At 39.7% G+C, this 20212-nt stretch overlaps 1 protein-coding gene across 1 annotated transcript in view; it reads right to left on the bottom strand.

Annotated features, from left to right (window-relative positions):
- NOX3 (NADPH oxidase 3) overlaps positions 1–20212 on the bottom strand; it is a 39285-nt gene that overhangs the window by 7593 nt on the left and 11480 nt on the right. The window contains exons 5-10 of the mRNA XM_010581861.1: positions 19977–20122; positions 16743–16924; positions 13835–13964; positions 10600–10692; positions 9227–9480; positions 5468–5630 (exon numbers count right to left, since the gene is read on the bottom strand). Of these exons, the coding sequence (XP_010580163.1) occupies positions 5468–5630; positions 9227–9480; positions 10600–10692; positions 13835–13964; positions 16743–16924; positions 19977–20122 (968 nt within the window). The remainder of the gene's footprint in view (positions 1–5467; positions 5631–9226; positions 9481–10599; positions 10693–13834; positions 13965–16742; positions 16925–19976; positions 20123–20212) is intronic.

The following is a 20212-nucleotide window of genomic DNA, read 5'->3' as shown; positions in this document are numbered from 1 at the left end:
GAAAAAGGAACAGCATGGAGGACAATGTATAAGCTTATAACAAAGGGACGGTTGGAACTTGTTTAATTGTGACTGTGATTTTTATTCTGTTGCAGAATCCCTTGCTTTCCTCCAACCCATCTTTCTTTGTGCTCACCAGCCCCTCTGTCTTTTATTGTACCTCAATATCAAAGGTAATCTGGAAGGTCGGTCCCCAAGGCAATCATTGTGGGAGCTCTGATGATTTGGAAATTGTAGCCCTTTTCCATAGGATCAATGAGATCAAGATGCATATTAGACACTTCTGAAGAGAAAAATCAGAGAAGAAACCAGAAAGCTGTAAAGAGATTTCCCGAAGATTTAATATACTAGGTTGTCAGACTTTGGTAAGGTGGTGGGAGAAAAATGTGGTAACACCATGCTTCACTGGAGATTTGGTGAAAGAGACTAACAATAATTTGAGATGTTTCCTAGATCTAAGTGTACTGTAAGGGACCATCTGTGGTTTCTGTAAGAAATATAAATGAAGTATGATCCCAGGAAACAGAGATAAAGCATTCAGGGTTAAGTAGGGTATTTTTACAGCTCAGGAATAGGACTGTCTGCAGAACTTTAGTACCAACCATCTTGACTGTTTGCTTTTTCCCCTTCTGTTCCAATGCTTTACCTTAAATATCACCTCACTGCTTTACAGGGGGGTTGCTGCTGATTTACACTGGCATAGACTATGAGGAAAAAGCAAGCCCACTGACTTTATAGCATTTCATTTTTGTGACCAACAGCAGCATTATTTTAAATTACCGAAACTGGATAAGATCTATAGCCTTAACCTTTATGTAGTTTTTTGTGTCTGAATCTTGAAGTCCCCACTTGTTCTGCATCCTCAGCACCTCAAAAATCGGGCCACTGAGTGCTGTCAGTCTGTATCACACCGTGGCTCTTGATTTGTAGTGAGAAATTTCTTCCCCCAGCCTCTACTTGATCATCTTATCTCTCAAGTCTTTTCAGCAGTTCATTTTATGGAAATGTATATTTGGTACATGTGTGTGGAGGGGAGGCATGTGCTTCTACATGAATAATGAATTGTGCATGGGGTAGCAACTGAGAGCATGTGGGCAGGACTGGGAGCCAAGCACATTCAGGGAAGGAGGAAGAAAAGCTAGCCAATTATCTCATTAGTTGAGATGATGTGGTCTTCGAAATGAGGGACTGGTTTCCAGAATATCAGGCTATGGAGCTTGAAGGTGTGCTTTTAGCTGGTTGCAGACCTAGCTGTTACAGTAACAGCCAGTCCAACTGAATTGGGCCAAGCCGCCTCTGGCACAGTCCTCTCAAGAAAGGATGTAACTTTCTGAAGCTGCAGAAATGCCTTAAACTCACCCCTGGTGCGGTTCTGCTGAAGTGGTATCCATTGCACTGCCTCTATTTTTCACATGTTAGAGGTGGACGGCTTTTGGTAATGAAGAAAGACTGTCATTATAAGAAGTATTTTTGGCCATAATTATAAGCTCAGAAAGAAAAGAGGTAGTGAAGAAGGATGGCCTATGGGTAAAAGGTCTCCATTTCCCTTAGATTGAAGAGGACTTCTAGTATAATATGTTAAAATAAATGGTGTTTACAAAGGAGTCTTCCTTTCTTTACACTGACTGCCCATAGCATAGCACAACATATTACATGTATAATTAAAATACAATAAATGCACAATAAAATTAATCCTTATTAAAACTGTAGAATAAAGCCAGCATCAATGCATTTCTATAATTAAACAATTATTCTGAATCCTACTTTTTTTCTTGTAAGCCTCATACTATTAACTGACTGCAATTATTTAGGACCCTTAAAAATCTGTTTTAGATTTATGTTTCATTAGTCTCCACCCACCCTACCCGCATCAACTGCATTCATCAGCTTGATGGCTTGCCCAAGTAAACTGTCTTAAATTTTCCAAGTGCTCTTTTTGCAAATTGAGTTAGATGCAGTATTGCTATTAATCAGATCTGTAATGCAGGGGTTTGAGTAGTTGCTTATTTCTGTAATACTCTGCTCCCTTGCAATGCATCCGTATTTATCATTCAGTTTCCCACATCCTGAATTTTGTACAACAGACAAGAGCAAGAGCTCCAATAGCTCTTTCCTGTAAGGTGAAAGACCATACTTTGAAAATCAGCTTCCATTGTGTGGAAAGTCATTAATAATTATCTGTTGATGACCATCCGTCTGTTTCTCCCTGCTCCCTGCAGACAGAGGTGGAGCTGCAGCTCTGGGCAAAGCCGCCTTTTCACCAAAGGGGTGTAAAAGGTGATGAAGCAGGAGATGCCCAGGGAGGCACCTTCATCCCTGACTAACGCTGCTCCCCCTTAGAGATGACCAGTCCCTGCAAAACCCTCTTACATCTGCAGCCGGGCACCTCCCTGCAAAATCCCAGTCCATCCTGCTCCTGAGTATACCACACCACCTGTGGGCTGTAGCATACCAAAAAAGATCGGGGGTCTTCCTCAGCCTAATTAATTGATCCAGTGGGCCACTACAGGTAAGGCGCAGCAGTGCCTGCAGCCCGGGGCGTGCAGGAGACGGGGCTTTGGCAGCCTGCATGAGGCGCTGACTTGCGGCTGGTGTGGCAGCACGCAGCCTTTCGTATAAATGCAGGACAAGGCTCAAATTCATACCCCTAAATTTGGGGCAAGGGGCCTAAAGTGTTCTCAAATACAGCTCAGAAAAATGGTTATGTCTGACAGCAAAAAGAGCCCAGGTTTTTAGGTCTTTGGGAGAAGATGTTTTATGGAGAGGGCTGTGGGCTGGGGTAGAGCTCAAAGCAGATTACCTCAGGGAGGGACGGTCGATCCCAAAGCAAATGGAAGAGGCTGGTTTTGTTTTCCTCACAGTATGTAGCTGAACGTACTGCCGCAACATACTGTGGTTGTCAAAGGTCTACATGGATTAAAAAAGCAGTTAGAGAAATTCATGGAAGAAAAATCTACTAAGGGATATTAAACGCAGAGATGCAGCTCTTGCATCAAGACATTACTGAACTGCAAGTTGCTCAAAGGCAAGAAAGTGTCCACTAAAGACTTATCACTGTATGATTTTCTGGTCTGTATACTTTTCCCTAGGTGTTCATGAAGAGCCACTGGTGGAGACAGGATGTTGGGCTAGATGGATCTTTGGTGACACTCAGCAGGACCTTTCTTATGTCCTTATACAGTGTAAAAGAGAAAGTGGATGTTTGCTAATATTAGCATCTGATGGATCAGTACAATTTTATCAATTTCAGCAGCAATTGATCTGAAAAATGAGACCACTAATGTGAAAAAAAGATCATTTTATGTGTAACTAAAGCTAGCAGAAACTTTCCAGCCGTGACTAGTAGCAGTGCCCTTCCTCATTGCAAAAAATGATAGGGAAATGAAGGCTCTAAGGCTATTTAATTGTGAAGAATCAATTAGATAAATGTGTAGTCTTTTTGATTTGCTGGGTTTTTTAAATTATACAGCTGCAGACATTATGGAAGCTATGAGTATTTATATCTCAACCGTATGTGGGCAACACTAAGAAATATTAGTTCAATAAGCGTAATGATAGCTGTACTCAAATCAAAACGGAGTTGTTAAAAAAAGAAAAACCTCTTATTTATTTCCTTAATAGACATTTCTATGGTACTCATCATGGCAGAAAGAGAGTGCTGAATACTTTGAGGAAGATTAAATTATTTGTAATTATACCACAAGTGGAAGCTTTTAACCAATGGAAAAAAAATATGGAGCTACCCTGAGATAAATCGTTCTCACTAAGATGACTGCTAAATTTTTTAAGTAATGCCGTGAACTTCCCCAGGACCTTTCATCCAGGCTTTCAAAATACTTTACAAGCACCAATGAAGTTTAGCCTCATAACACCTGTGAAAAATAAGTATCACTATTCCCACTGCACCAGTAAGGAAGCCAAGATATAGAGAAAGGACATACAGAAATCATGATACTTTTGTATTTCACAGGAATTCAGAAAAACTGAACTCTATAGCAGAAAACTGTGGCAGAATGCACAATGCATTTATTTTTGCAGGCACACTTACCCAAGATTCTCCCTAAGCTATGGATGAACACCCTGAAGTATACTATACTCTCAATTTATAGTTAAATTCTGTTCTTTTCCCCTTAAGACAACAACAGCAATGACAATAATAACAATTTTACTTGTATACATATAGAATATACATAATATACATATACAATGGGTCTCTCTCTATATATATCTATATATCTAGCTCCCCTTCCAGTGGAAAAGATCATTCTGGTACAATCGTAGTGTTTGAAAATACACTTCTTTTCACATCTAGCACGTATTTTCATTTTTATTTCCCTCCCTTCTCAGTGCTTTTTCTGCCTCAAAGATACCCCCTGGCAATTTGAACCTGTCCTCAACTCCTCAGTTACTAAAATCCCAGATGCTTTTTCAGTGGCAGCTTGTCATTAAGATGCCAGTTTTAACACTCTTTCATTTAAAAAGTTCAGCCCCTTAGTCCTGCAATCTGCTCCATATGTACTGACCCTCTCAGAGATCTGTCCACTCCAATGCAATTTCAACATTTGTCCTTAAATGTGAAATGTTGAACAGTTCCTGATTCAGCTTTTACATTGGAAAATGAGCTAAAAGAAGCTGTAAGTTTCAAAAGCTACCACTTGCCATGATCGATAGGGAAGAGAATGTTTAATGCTGATTTTTGCCTCTGTTACCTTCTACCCCTTACCTTACTTCACCCATTATCTCTTCTTCACCTATCCTCTGCCAGTGCTGCTTCACATACCCTTGGCAGAAGATGTATAACAGGTTAGCAGATCAAGAGTACGTTAACTTAATTGGTGCCATCCACGCTTTACAGACCCCAATATATTTTTTTCAACAAAATAATTAAAGTGGTTTGAGGCAGTAATATGTATCTTGATATATGCATCTCATCCAGAGCTTAAATGCCTTTTTTTATTCCTTCTATGCTAGCTAATATCCTGACTTTGCAAGGTGAGAAAAGCAGCTAATGGTCACTGAATGCAGCATTCTGGACCAGAAGACACAGCCAAAGGGCCCTCATGAAACATGCAGCTGGACAAGGAGCCAGTGCTGCCCTTCACTTCTGTCTGAGATGACCTCACAGGATTTATTTTTGGTAGGAAAGAGGACAAATTTCTCTTCTAGCTCTCTATCTGTCTAGCTATGAAAGACATTCCACGTTTATCTCCAGTTGCTACTGAAAATCTGATTCTTCAGCTTTTACTAAAAACTCTGCAGCTAGGGCTACCTTCTTCCTCAGGGAATGACAGTGAATTTGGGAGACCCTACCCCACAACAGCTTCTGAGGCAGCTGGAAAGCGAGTGACTGCTGCTGAAAGTGAGTTAAAGCACTCAAATGAGTCTCTAGCTCTGAAATGCCTCTCTCACCTGGCAAAATAGCTCATTTGTGGAACTTTTTGATGGAGCGATGAACTTTCCCACCTACCTTCTGCAGCACCAGTACTGTGTTAGGGTTGCAGCATTTGTACCAAATGGATTTTAAAATAGAGGCAAATGGCGTGACGCCGATTCCTGCTGCAATGCACACACTCACTCGGTAGTGGAAGACGTCTGTGGTTGCAGATCCGTATGGTCCATCCACGGCCAGTCTACAGCAACAAGACATTTAGTCAAGGGTCAGCAACATATAAAATGACAGAAAGGTTGAAATTTGTTGCGCTACATGTTTTAAAAACTGAACTTCTGTTAAAATAAAAGAGAAAATACATGTCTAAGTTGGCACAGAAATTACCCGTACACATTTAATTTTCAGTGGGTGCCATGTAATAGCAAAGCAACTGTTTTTTCTGAAGTGAGAGAACAAGAGCACCCATGTGGGTTTGGGGCCTGGCCATCTATTTAAGCATGCAATTGCAATTTTCTGGCTTTCTGCAATGTGATTAGTCATATAATTGCATGTCCAAATTTAGCTGTGGAATTTGCATATTTGATTACGAATTACTGAAAAGCATCCTGTTTTAGAGCTTTATTTTCTATATTGTATATATCAAAGTAAAGAGGAACAGATTATATTAATAATTTTGAAAAGTTCTCTATATGTGTTAAAGTAATAAAAGAGAAAGCAAGAAGGAGGTCATCATATGCAAGGAAACTACTATTTTCTCAGCTCTTTTTGAAAAACCAGTATTTCAGAAATACATTTTTGGCAATAATACTGTACTTAGTATCTGACATAAAGACAAAATATGTAAGGAGAAATGCTTGTTTATGTTACTACCTCCTATAATCAGTGTTGCTGATGCTGAGGCATTCATTTTGGTCAAAATTAGAGATGAAAAAGATTATTAAATAATCAGATTCATTCCTCTAGCAACATGGAATGTAAATACACACAGTACTTTGGAGTGCTCTGTCCAGTCTGTCTTTAAATAACATAAGTGCTCTGGAAGATGGTTTCACTAACACCCAGTCCTTAGGAAAAATTAAGTTTTCCTTCTTCCAGATCTTCCGTTGTTTTGTGCTCTTTATAGCATGAATCATCTTTAAAATTCAGCTCAAATACTACAAACAAATATGCAGATATAGGAAGAATGAAATGTTTTAACAGGAAAAGAAGGGGGGATCACCAAGCAATGGTACACACAAATATAGGGACACAACATACCTGAAACCCTATTGTTGCTTTCTTAAAGTATACCTGAAGTCCTAGCAAATATTTTCCCTTTCGTTTGTACTTGTCACTTTTATTTCAATATTCCAAATGCTCTACAAGTGTGGTAGCAAATGAAACAGCTACTCGGGGATATCTTTTGGAAATCTGGCCTTGAGTATAAAAAAAATAATCTTTTTTTAAAAATATGTATTGTTATTCAGGTTATTGCCCAGCCCTGTACTTTTTGAGCACTCAAAACTTCCTGTAAAATTCAGTTACATTAGGCTATATATGTAAAGTGCCTGAGAACGGCTTTCAGGTAAACTTTCTATGTAGTTCAATGTGGGCTTGGGAGCAATTCTCATTAGTGTTAGTAGATTGAGAAAAAATTGATCTGGAAGGAGTTTCAAGAGATTCTTTAATCTGTTTCTGTGCTACAAGACAGGATCAATTATTTCTGAATCATTCCTTACAGAGATTTGTCTTGTCAGTCTGCTCCTAAATCCTCAGGTGACAGAGATCCCATCATTGCTTGAATGCCTTGCTTAGCCGTAGAGAGAGCTTAGCAAATACAAAGACTCACAGAAGTAGGGAGGAGAAAGCAGAGAAAGAAAAACTGACCTATACAACCCATTCATTTGATCTAGAGCGGGTGGAGGAAGGGAGGAAGGTAGTAAACAAAGTGACAAAAAATATTACATTTGCATTTGCCAAGGGAGGAGTAGAAAATAGGGCTATAGACTGTTTCTAGCTGTGGCTTGGATTGTCCATGTTCTTTGTCTTCATCTACACAATTTCATTAGAAAGAAGCATTATACTTTTGGGGAAGGCAGGGAAAGTATTTATTTTTGGAAAAGTAATATTAACAGATTCTTGTATTATTTTTAGAATTTAAACATTTGCTGATCAGCATTATTGTGTAGTACCCTGACCGTAAGAGAAGTTAGATATCAGGACAATGTGCTAAACCAGCAATTAAGTGAGCCAAAATCCCAAAGAGGCATAATATGGAACTTGATTATTTTCACAGAAATAGTCTAGTCTATGGTCTTATCTCTCAAACTGCCCAGAAATCACAACTAACTGTCTTTGCTACGTGTATAAATGCATGTACATTTTATTTTAGTCTTCTTTTATTAATTACATAGTTTATTTTTAGAACCTTACCATATCATTCAGTTGCTATGTCTTCTGTCTTCTGCTCAGTTTCTGCTATGTTATTTTTTAATACAGTCACCAATTTGGTGTTTATCTGTAGATATTGATATCTGTGAAAAAGACTTGTTTTTTGCTTTATTGCTACCTTAACTATTGAAATATTCTTTTTAATATATTGCAAGAAAGCAACTGAATGATGGCATTAGGCACCCTAACAAGATTAAAAAGAAGAGTCTTTATATATCTGACAGAGCTGTTAATTTCAGGCCTGCATTGTGGCCAGCAACATTTGATAACATTTTTCTCTTTCTCATTCTTTACACTGGCTGTCAATCACTTTGGACCATTTTTGCTCCAGTTCTGCTGAAACGGCATACTTCTCATTCCAGTTGCCTTTAACAAAGGCACGGCTTTCATTTCTAATTCTTATTAACTGATAAAATGCAGGGACTGGACCAGACTTTCTTCTCTGTCCCCACCTTCTAGTACACCTCTGTAGCTCAGGGGTGTCTATAAGCTTTTTAAGGGAATGTTCTTTATCATCCAAGTCCCATTAAATTATATAAATGTAGTTAAACAAGTGCTTTTTGCTGTTCAGTTTTACTAGAAGTCCCTCATCAAAAGCAGTTTTCCAGGGGGAAAACAGTCCTTTCAGTCCCAGGCCCTACACACTCCACCAGAATTGAAATGATCCTGTGCTGGAAATCTCCACTACACCTGCGAGGAGCTACATGGTTTGAATCCATTACATATAGAGCCAGGTGCTTAGCTAGTGTAAGTCAGAATGGCTCCATTAACTTCAGCGGACTAGGTTGCTGACTTGCAACAACACAGCATGAAGCTTTTGCTTGGATTAAGATGCCACAGATACAGAATTTGAACGCCAATAACCTTTATAAAGTGGAGCAGGGTTTGGAAACCAGAGACAGAGTTGAGGGAGACTGCTGGAAAGAAGTAAGGTTCAGGCGGAAGTTTCTGGGGCCACAAAATATCTAAGTAACTGAAAGGGAAAAGCTGGAATTTTGGATGGCAGGTGATGGGTGCCATCAGAGCATAAGCATACAGGCACAAAGCTAGCAGACAGCTTCCAGTGTTGTTTTAATTCAGTTCTTAAGCACCTATCTGTCAAAATGGGTATCTTTAGGTGTAGATATAGATGTTAGAGATTTAAATGATAGCAACAGAGATGTAGATATTGATATGGACTTTAAATCTTGGATTAGTCATCACATCTTCTTGGTAGCTGTTGGCCTATATTCATGACTGTGTGTATTTGTGGGGTTTTTTTAGCATAATGGCATATTTATGGATCCAGAACTATGATCTAATACTGTATCATAAAGAACACACACAAAATTAATTACAGTTAAAATGTTAACATTTATTTTAAAATGTAGAATTAACATTTTAAAATGTATTGTTTGTTATTCAAACCTTGGTAACATCCACAATTCCTTGAAAACTTTTTCCTCTGCTCCGAAGGCCTTGAAGAGGGCTGCAGTCCAATCCCCGGCGACCCGTATGTGAACACTGAAGAAGTCCTCCTCGGGAGCTGAGGTAAGGGTGAAAGGGTGCCACTCCAGCTGTGAGACAGATGGGCACTGTAGAAAGATATATTGACCAGGTCCCATTTTAAAGCCGTGTTTCTTCATGTGAAGCTCAAGGACTCCAGAGGAATGTGTCACCACCTGAACAATAATAAGAGGACCTGTTTTATTTTCCTTCAGAAGAGTAACTGTTTCCATTAGGTTACAGGTGACTTTGCAACCATTTCTGCTTGAGTTCAACCACAAGTTAATGCAAATTGGGATGCACAGTAATTTTTAAACGTCCTGTAGATTTTGCAGTGCTGTTGCTGCCCAATAGCTTGAGAGCACGTAGAGTGTGTATCGTGGAGCAGTTTGCTTTGTGAATGTAAAAGACAGAGGAAAGGCTGTAACAGTTCAACAATTTGTCAACTTTCTATCTTAATAGAGCCTATGAAAAAGTATTCCTTAATAGTCTGGAATAATTTCCCAGTTTTACTCTCATGTGACACAATTAACATGCATGGGATTATTGTTGGTTTGGCAAGAAGAAAAGAGCCCAGTGAGCTGAATTCTATAATATACTTTTCTTAAGAGGTAATCTCAGTTAAGCAGACAATTTTATATGTCACACATAGTATACTGAGATTCTCAGATCACAGCCACTCTGTGAAATCAGCAGCAAGACTTATCCGACATGCTTTTCCTCTCACACAGGATAAGCCTGTTTCTGATTGCCAGCTTGATACGTGTGGACTTGGCTGCTTCAATAGCGCCGTTCCCCATCCATTCTGCTGTGACTTAAATAGGCCCTTAGCGCACAGAGATATTTACAACTGGGATAAATTGTTACAGTAGTATTAATGAAGCTTCGACTATTTATGCTAACTGATAATATAACCCTTAATCTCCTTGGAAGCCTCCAGATTTGAAAGTAAAAACCGTGTCCTACTGAAGTCGAGGGCATTTACTGCAGTGGAACATGGTTTCAGTTCATTAAAAAGAGAGACCCTCTGTGCAGATGTTTGTGTTATGGTGGTGTAAAGTCTGGTACTTCATTAATCAAGTTTGGTCCTGTATGGAATATTCTTATGGACTTGCTATTGGAATAAATGCAAAACCTAAAATCAATACTTGGCTGAAACCATGGTAATGATGGAAGAACTGCTGAAGCTAGGAGTGAAAAATGAGGTCATAATATAGAGAATTTACCTATAAAAGATAAAAAAAGTCATTGACATAATGTTTCTTTTACGCAGACATGCAAGCTATGTTACATACCTTAGTAATGACCACCTCCTGTTGAAATCTCCAGAATCTAACAATTCTTTCACAGATGTACAACACCATAGGACTTAAGACCCACTTCCAAGCCTGTAGAAAGTTGCATATTAAAAAACAACATTTATTTGAATGTCTGAAAAAATATTTTGTATTTCAGGTTTAAATCAGCAGGTAGCCTAAAATGAAATTATTTGATATCTCTTCTGTGATTTTTGGTTCGCCTTTCTCAAGAGAGTATTTCTGTTGCTACTGCAGCAGTTCTGGCTTTCTTGTGGAACAGACATATGGGACTCCTTCACAGATGCACTCCAAAAGCGACGCTAATATCTATCTGTATTCTGGCCAAGAAGAGTCCTTTAAAATCTTTTCCTACTAAAAGGCAAAAGGATTAATCTATTTAGGTGTTACATATAGTTGTCATTGGACCTGAAAATGTATAGATGCATACATCTATACAATATTATCCATAGCCTTACTATTTTTTTGCTCTTCAATGTCTAAAATATTTCAGAATAGTCAGAGAGGAATGGCTTTTATTGTCAGCTGTGAGTTTTCTGATGCTGCATGAGAAAACATTAAGTCCCAAATATTCAATTAGAGGAATGGGATATGTTTTCATTTAATCCATTAGTTGGCTCTGTATCAATAAATGTGTTTTTTTGATCTAGGATACTAAGCTGGTCATACTTTAAGTACTGCAGATGATTGCTGTGCTTGTACTTGCTAATCGTATGTACTGATCACTGTAACAATCAAAGATATTTGGCTATTCAAGTATACTAGCTGATGATTTCACTGAGTTGCACTGATAGCTAAGATAATTAGATGTAATTGAATCTTCATGATTTAAAAAAAATCTTTTTTTTTTCTAGAAGAGATACTGTTTTATTTCCAGTTTTGTTAATTACACAGCTCATTCTAGCAAACTGAAGACTCCACAATCGTGTAGCTTTTAAAATCTCCAAAGAGTAACTTTACTTGCTGAAACATTGACTTTGCTCCTCAAGCTGGGTAACAGGGGTTATAAAGTATCTTTTATGAGAAGCAAGCCATAAAATTACATGGCTTCCTTAGAAAGTGCTAAGAGGATGGAGTGGCAATTTCCCAAGGTTAAGTCTTGAAAATTAAATTAAAAAAAATGCATGATTTAATAATGGGAAGAAACCAGCCTAAGCCAGAAGATTCTCAGTTAAAGCAGAAACTCAACACATCCGTTGTCCCTAAATACTACAGGTGTCTCTGCACAGTGGGTAATCTCACGTCTTGAATATATTTGCATATATCAAGCCACAATAATGATGAGACCTGTTTTTCCTCCCTTCCATTTGTGCTACCTGTAAATAAAAGCATGTGACAAGAATGTTAAGGTTGCAGGCTACCCTCTGCGAGAGCTCAGCTGAGATTTCAAAGGTGCCATCGCTCCAGTGCAATGGAGCATTCAGTCCAAAATATCTTTTGGCTGGTTTGGGACAACAGGGCATCCACCAGGAGGGATGGGCTGCTAGGCAATACGGCTCCTGACCGGCTAATCAGGGCATTGGTATTCTTGCCCAAGTGGTGTTTCCTCCCGTAATGAGAATGAACTGAGATGGGGCAGCGATGGCTCAGGAGGGGCTGCGAGGATAAAAGTCCAGACGCCCTGGGTACAACACGAGTGCTTCATTGTCCTCAGTGCGAGCCAGATCGGGCTCCTACCTGCTGAAATATGGAGGAGGGGAGCAGATGCGGCATGACTGAGCGAGGGGCTCTGCCATGGAAGCCTCCCCCGGGAGCCGTGGCCGGTGGGGCGTGCACTCTGGTGTCACCTCACGCAATCCCAGCTGTGCACAAGGCTGTGCCCTCCCTGCTCAGTCCCACCTGCCCCTGCCCCTGCCGGCGCCGCGCAAGCCTCGTCATGGCTTTTTAGCCTCTGAATGAATTTGTGCTATCTACCTGCGGTGTCTAGCAGGTATCACACCATAGCACACTACCCATCCAGCAAAGCACTGTTCTTACAGATGATCTATGTGCCATACGGTATAATCACAATTCATTTAAAGTAATGGGACTTTGCTAGTATGGCCTTGGGTATGCAGGAAAGTGTGGCAAAATAGGTTTAACACGGAGAAGTGGAAGTTCTCTCCAGTTAGCTTTATGATAATGAATGTCAAGACATGCTGTTGGAAGCAAGCTTGTGTCTATATTCATGGTGCGTAGCCATGTATTGATTTTTATGGCGATGTTGTAGCTGAAATTTTTAGAGAGGCATTCATTTTCTCATTAATATGCGGGTTGGATAATGGCTAACAATAGTTTAGTTTAAGAAAAAATCTATGTCAGCCATTAAAAAAGCTACAAGACACTGAATGCTAATTTTTCTCCTTTGCTTTAGGATTTCCTTTGGTATATTTTCTCTTTTTGGAAGAAACAACAAAAACTTGCATATGAGCAATCTAAATCTCGAGCTGTAAATGTTAAATGATTTTGTTTGGATGCTAGACATCTGACATACTGTACAAGTCTGCTACTTAATTACCCCCTGTGGATTTGCAATCTTGTTGCAGCAAAACCACCCTTCCGTGGGACATTTTTCCTGCCTTTCGCCTTTCCCTTTCATAATTCATTGTTTCAAATTCTCTCCTTATTACCTGACTTAAGACATCAAGGCTGGACAATATGAAGCGTGTGCCCCGAAGCAAGGACATAATTTTATCTCCAACTTATTCTCCCTTGGTATTTAGACTATCCATATTAAAGTACTATTAGTTAAAATAATAATACTAATTTGCATCACTAGCTTTACTGTTCCATTGTATTTTCTGTATGTCTACCCTCATAAGGTTTTCACTTGGAGGCTACGTTTGTCCAATGAACACATCAAGGATATTGGTGATACTGAATAATTCAAAATAAATGTACACAACAGATTTAAATAGAGCACAATTCTGAAATCCAAACCCTTCAAAGGGAGCGTTGCCTAACTAAAGGATCTTCCAGAAATAAAAATTATTATTAATGACACCAAAATTTTATACATCACTCTTCATCTGTACCTGTCTATACTGACAGAGGAGGTCAGGATCACTATCTTAAAGCACAGGGAGAGGTCATGGAACGGAAATGTGAAACTACTCTCTAAACATGACACTAAGCGCCAGTCACTAGCATACACTCCAGCCCTCTGCTCCCCAAGACGTTTGGCCTCCCAAGGAAGAACATGAAGTTAAAAACAGAAGACAAACATCACTCTTACCACAGGTTTGTTGCCAGAAAACTGCGGCAAAGGGCACTGAGTGGCGTTCTCCCATTCCCAGTAGTGATCTTTACAGTAAGTGACATTGTGAAGCAGCAGACTCTGAGATGTCTGACCTCGGACAAGCTGACTTAAAACAAAAATGTTCATCAGTGATATGCCTCTTTGCAAGGTTTCTGTGCGTCTGTAGGTTTTGCCCTAGTAATCGAATGCAGATCAGGAGATAACTGAAAGTTCAAGAACTGGCCGTTTCAACCCTGTTCTGCTCTCTTGTTCAGATTACCTTTCGTTAGCTTTGCCATGACTTTTTGACCAAATGCAAGAAGTGTGTTATAGTATTGGTATACATCAATGCAGCTGAAGTGTAGAGAGTCCTTGCACAGAAAATTTACATTTTGCTGTTTGTGGCAAAATTAGAATGATTTCCAAGTTCTTTGGAGCAGGCACTTTGACCTCCTCTGTATAAGAGCATCTGCTATTCTTTAGAAAAATAATAAAATTTAATAGTGACAGACTTTCTCTTTCCTTTGCTGCTTTCTGAATGCATTTTTAAAAGCTGCAGATAAAGTTGGAGGACCATAATTAGATGTATACTCTCTAAACATATTAAAGTCTAGCTTCTTTACTTCTGAGAATGTTAATGATGTGAATTTTCCCAAACATATCAATCCTGACTGTTCAGTTTAAATGGGTTTCAGCTGGTGTGGATTTCTGGTAGAGAAGGAAGACTTTTATGGGGAAACCCTGTTTCATATTGTTTCTCTGAATTTTCTCTTCCATACTTTGGCTCTACAATGTTAGCCTGTCCTGCCCACTAGTCTAACAAGAGACAAGGAGATAAGAAGTGCTGCCTTCTTTTATGTGGCAATGTCATCGGGTGCCACCAGTTCAGACAGAAAGACAGAAAAAGAGGTAGGCTTGAGTGAGTTTTGTTCAGTCATCTGGGAAGGAGGAAGAGGTGGGAATTGGATGAAAGCTTGGGTTTTGACTCCTTTTCATAAATGGGGTAGTGGTAGGGATGTGCTGGGGCAGCAGGGAGCTGCTCTGTTGCAGCACACTCCGAGCCTGGAGCAAGCAGCATGCTCACTGAATGCTATCAACAGGGCTGTTAAATAAGTGTCCCCTTTTTGGGGAAGTCTCATGCTGAGGAGTGTCGATCAGCTGGCTAGGCAGAGGGATGTTACAAAGCCGAAGGTTTAAAGGGTTCATTATAGTTGTTTGAAATTGCATTCTAAAAGGTTTGCCAGTGAGAGGGGAGGGGGCCATTTTAATCAGGCCAGGATACAGTGTATAGCATTTGTTTGCAGCTGTGCCTCTGAAACTTGGGACTAATTAATTGGGCCAATTTCAGGAACACACAAAGCCAGACTGAATGTGGCAGCTCTCAAATCACAAGGAAAGAGGTGAGAAAAGTAACATGCCAGAAAACATTGTACTGGCCTGCTCCCTGCCCCATGGTGACGCCACATACCTCCAGAGAACAGGCACACACACACTGCTGTGGGCTGGGAAGTTCCTCTGTGTCAAAGAGTAGTGGTCTATACATACTTTAGTGGTGGCCAATATCATCTGAATGTTTTACGAAACAGACATAAAAAGTGTATTATGATAACACCAAGTGACTCTGTCCTTAGGTCTAGAAAAGCTTACCTACAGCTTGAGGCCATGTGTACGCTAGACAGTCAGCAGGAAAAGATCTATGGAGCTAAGCCGTCTTTGTTGAGGGCCTTTCAATGAACACCTTTGAGGGCTACCTAAGGCTTAGGACTAGGTCTGTTTTGGTCCTGTGAATGGATCACTTGTTAGCGCTTGGCACACAGAGATGCGTTCCTGTCAGTGTAGTTTCATCCCAAACCACTCTGTGTTATGCAGTCCAGGGATTGCGCCATGGTATAAGTTAAACCTAGGAGGTGAGGAGGACCGTGAGATTTGCCTCAAAACTGCACTCCCTACCTGAATTAAAATGTCAATGTAGATGCACCACTGTAGATTCACATTAATAGTATCACAAAGAAATGAGAAAAGGAAATGGGGGGAAAGCACAAAAGGGAGAAGAAGCAGAAGATGTCAATGAAGCTGGAAATGGAAGATGGAAATGTTTCAGCACTAGGCACCTTCTTACTCTAACTCTGCATCGACAGGGGATTTATCAGTCCCTGAGCTTCTCATGGAGGCTCCCCTGAACCTGCTGTCCTTTGGTGTAAGAACCAGAGCCCTGTACCAAGAGGATGGACCTTCCTCTTGTGCTGAGGATCAAGGAGACAGTCAGTGACCTGGCAGTCATCCCTCTCCATAAAAGCCGCCTGACTGGACTAGTCATAAACTTGAGTTGTTTGTTACTGCAGTCATTTAAGCCTGGTTTGTAATATAGTGCCTACTGCTACTGCGCAGTTTTTTTCTATGGTGAGGAAATTTGGGGTTCTTTTCCCCACAGACAAAGAACATCAAAACCACTTTACATTTATGGATGCAGAGGAGAATGGGCACAGGGACATCCACCATAGGGTAGCTGACATGCTGAAAGCTTGTCAAGCTTGTACAAGCTTTCTCACAAAATGCCTAACAAGACCTATGAGCAGAAGGTCTATCCCCTATTAATTTGAACCCACAAAGGTTTGATTCCTAATCTGTAATGCCCCAAGTTCCCAGGGATGAAAATTCATTCAGATTGATGCATTGATAAGGTGCAGTTTGTCAGATGGTAGAAGAGTGGTTAAAAGAACTAAACCACACTTTTAGTCCACAGAAAAGTGGTGTGTTTTAATTCCAAAATACTTTCATTTTCCAATCTGTCTCCAAGCAAAGATCCCAGCAGTTTGTTAATAGAAAAGCAAAGGATTACAGATTGGAATCATGTTTCATCTCAAACTGTGTACATATACCCCATGTAGTTTATGCAGACACTTACCCCATACCATGGATTATTAAACCAATGAAGAAAACCACGAAGAGGTGATGGGTATACCAGAACACCTCGTAGCATGACCTTCTGATGAGCTCGGTGGATGAAGTCATGATCAGAATTAAAGCCACAGTTATCACAACTCCAGTTATTCCAGCTATGGTGGTTAGTACCTCTCCTGTTGTGTTCTAGAATAAGAATACATTATTAGTATTAGTAGTTATTGTTGTTATAATTGTTATTTTTATTACTACTTCTGTTACTGTTACTATTGTTACTGTTGCTGCTATTACATACAAAGCCAAAATCTAAGAAATATTTTCAGCATAGGAACAAAACCAGAACAAGACATGGATGCAAGGCAAACCTCCATTTTACCACAGAAGAGCATGGAAAAACATTCCTCTGCTCTATTTCCACTCAGGCTTATCCCAGACAGATGTGTAAATGCTTGCTGCCACTTACTTATTTCAGGAATTGAAAGGAGGAAATTAGACAGTCTCATTAGTACTTTTATCTATTTTGCTTATGAAAAAGTGTCTCAGAAAAAAAGGAAAATGATTAGAGAAATGAGATGATTAAACCTAGAGATGTAATAAGCAAAACAGCACTAGAAACCAGCTTATTCATTTGAGGGTGATGAAGTGAGGTGCTAAGACACCTGCAACCATAATGGTGTGGGGCTCTTTTGTACTTATTTTACTTCAAAGTTTGTGGGTTTTTAGCAGCCCTGAAATGGTGTATAAAAATGGCATGTTCTCATTTACCTAAACAGCGTATCTCATTTACCTGTTCCTTACATTTAGCTGGAGGTACATTGGAAAATACTTGGGATTATTTTTTAAAAGACATATTTATATTTACATTTTTATGCTCGTCAGTGATGAAACATTAATATGCTGGGCTAGAACATGTTCTTTCTTGTTCATGACTCACAGACATCAGCACAGGTCTGTTACATCTGTCTAAACCCACCAAAATAAACTGAAGTGAGAATGAAGATTTATTTTGAACACAACAGTCAGATGCTGATGTCAGTTGTAAAGTGCAAATCATGAAGAACAGCAGTAAAAATCTCACACGCAAGATGAGGCTCAAGCTAAATATGCCAGCAGAGTGTAAATAAAGTTCTCATTTGGCCTGCAAAGCATATATATCTGTTTTCCTGGTGCTGATGCACAGGAATGAAGGATCTCAGCATGCCTTCTGGATCCTGAGTTGGTTCTACAGCTTAATACACTAGGAGAAAAAAACCCTATATTGTACTCATTTGATATGGAAATCCTAGAGGTGATAAAATTCCACAATGCCATTTTTACAGTCACTTTTTACAGTAAAATCATTCTTTCAAATGTTCACACTTGACAGCACACAGTACATTTTCAAATTGGTGCCTGTGAAGAGTGTGTTCAGATCCTATTACATATTAACAGGATTGATCTAGGTGATATTTTGAACATTTCCACTACAGCGGCTAGTTTGAATGTTGAGATGAAACAAGGAAAAATGTCAAAGACACTTAGTACATTGCTACTACAGGGGTAGGACGAAACTGAAAAGAAAGCCTGAATTGTCACTCTCAGAACTTTCTTCTCTGAAGTTAGAAGCAATCTTTTATTTGTTTTCCTTCATAATTTATTAATTCTGAGTGTAGCTACTGAGACACAAGTGGGTGATAAAAGAAATACAAATATTAGAGGCTAGAGTAAAATCTAGGCTACAAATTAGAAGGTAATTGTGGGGCATATTACTGTAAGAAATCTGGGAAAGGATCTCAAAAAAATGCTAGTCTTCCTCCTCAAGGGTATTTAGGATTTTAATGCTAATTAGAGGCCTACCTCACAATTATATCACCATGGGAAGACTTAGTGGAGAAAAAACATGCCTACTGAAAGATGGTAGGTTCCTGTGCAGAGCTGTGAGCTTTCTTTGGTTCCTGGGGAACACTTCATGTGCATGTGGTGAGAGTGGGCACTGGGGGTACAAAAGACTGTGCAGCCGAGTCCTTGGCTCGCTGTCCTATTCTGATAAACCTGACTACGTTGTCAACACTGACATGAAGACTTTTTTATTCAAACCATTGAGACCATTAATTTGGTTGTTTTTCCTCAAACTTGAGAATTGTTTACTTGTTTGTTTTGAAAGATGCAAAAATCACACTAAGCTGGAAAGGAACTGAGAAAAAACAGGACAAAATGCCTTGTAACTGAAAAGTATTATCAAATTCTACTGACTGTTGTCCAGCCATTGTCTCACTTTGTTTCTTATTTCAGTGGAGCACACCACTGATCGAAAGAGCCCCACTCCCTGGTGTTCAAGCAGACTTTATTGCATGCTGGCTATGTGGGAATTTTCTAAAGAGCAGAAACAGTATCTATGGGAGTCTCACCAGGGCCATTTCAACCCTGGAGTATGTAACAGTATAAAACACTATACACAAGCGAATATATAACATAAATGTGATGTATAGCATAATGGAATAGGGAAAAAAGCTGATTAACTTTTGCATGTTTTACATGCCCACCTTGCAGAAAGGGTCTCTTTATGTTATGAGTATTATAAGGAAGAGCTTATAATGCTGTTGTGAGATAGCCAAGGAAGTGGACAGGAGGCACAGTCACTTTTTTCCCCAAAGCAAGCAGAACCATTTATTTGCAGGGCTGAGGTGCCCATAATCCAGCTTGGCTCTGAAGATCACACAGTGGCACTAGCTTCCCCGTGCACTGCTTCCTATATGCAGCAAACCTCCACGTGGTTTTGCACGTGCTCTTCCCTGGGCAGCCACATTCGACATGTAACAAGGCAGAATCAACCCCCAGATTGGGAAGATACTGCACAACCACGGGGAGAGACAAATAGCAGCTGTGAAAGAAATACTGTTAAGGGTTATTGATGTTTTCTTTCTGGAAAGAAGTTGTGTTTGTTCCATGTACTGATAGTTTAGTTTAGTTTTTTTAAATTCTTTGCAGGTTCATTTCATTGTCTACTATTCACAATGATCCTCATCCTGCCCCCCCCAGGCTGTCTCCTGACAAACTAATTAAAATACTGCAGGCATTTCTTTGAGCTTAGTAACCTGAAAATTGCAGCTCTGAGTAAGTGTTTTCAGCTGAAATTGAGGTTAACCTTTGGCACCACCTTCTCGCTCTGGTTAAAAGGCTTTGAAATACAGTTTTACCGACAATGGAATCCACAGAGGAAAACTTTTTAGATGAGGAAAACCAAAAAGTGACAGCTTACCGTTTCATAGGTCCTGATTGGGTTCAAGTAGCTTTCATTTGGGCTCTTGCCAAGGCCAGAAAGTTTATTCCGTAACTCCCCAGCTTCCTTTGACTGGCTGGTATGATACCGCTCGATGTTGATCAAGTGGGCAACAATATGGATGGCTGCATGAGAGAAAGAGTGGTGTGAAATTACAGGCACACTTGTATGTGTCCACAGTGCCAGAAGGACCTTCATTAAGCACACTACAAACT

This window comes from Haliaeetus leucocephalus, unplaced genomic scaffold, assembly GCF_000737465.1.
Source record: "Haliaeetus leucocephalus isolate CR32 unplaced genomic scaffold, Haliaeetus_leucocephalus-4.0 Scaffold819, whole genome shotgun sequence".
Taxonomy (NCBI): Eukaryota; Metazoa; Chordata; class Aves; order Accipitriformes; family Accipitridae; genus Haliaeetus; species Haliaeetus leucocephalus.
This window is presented reverse-complemented; position numbering and strand designations above follow the sequence as displayed.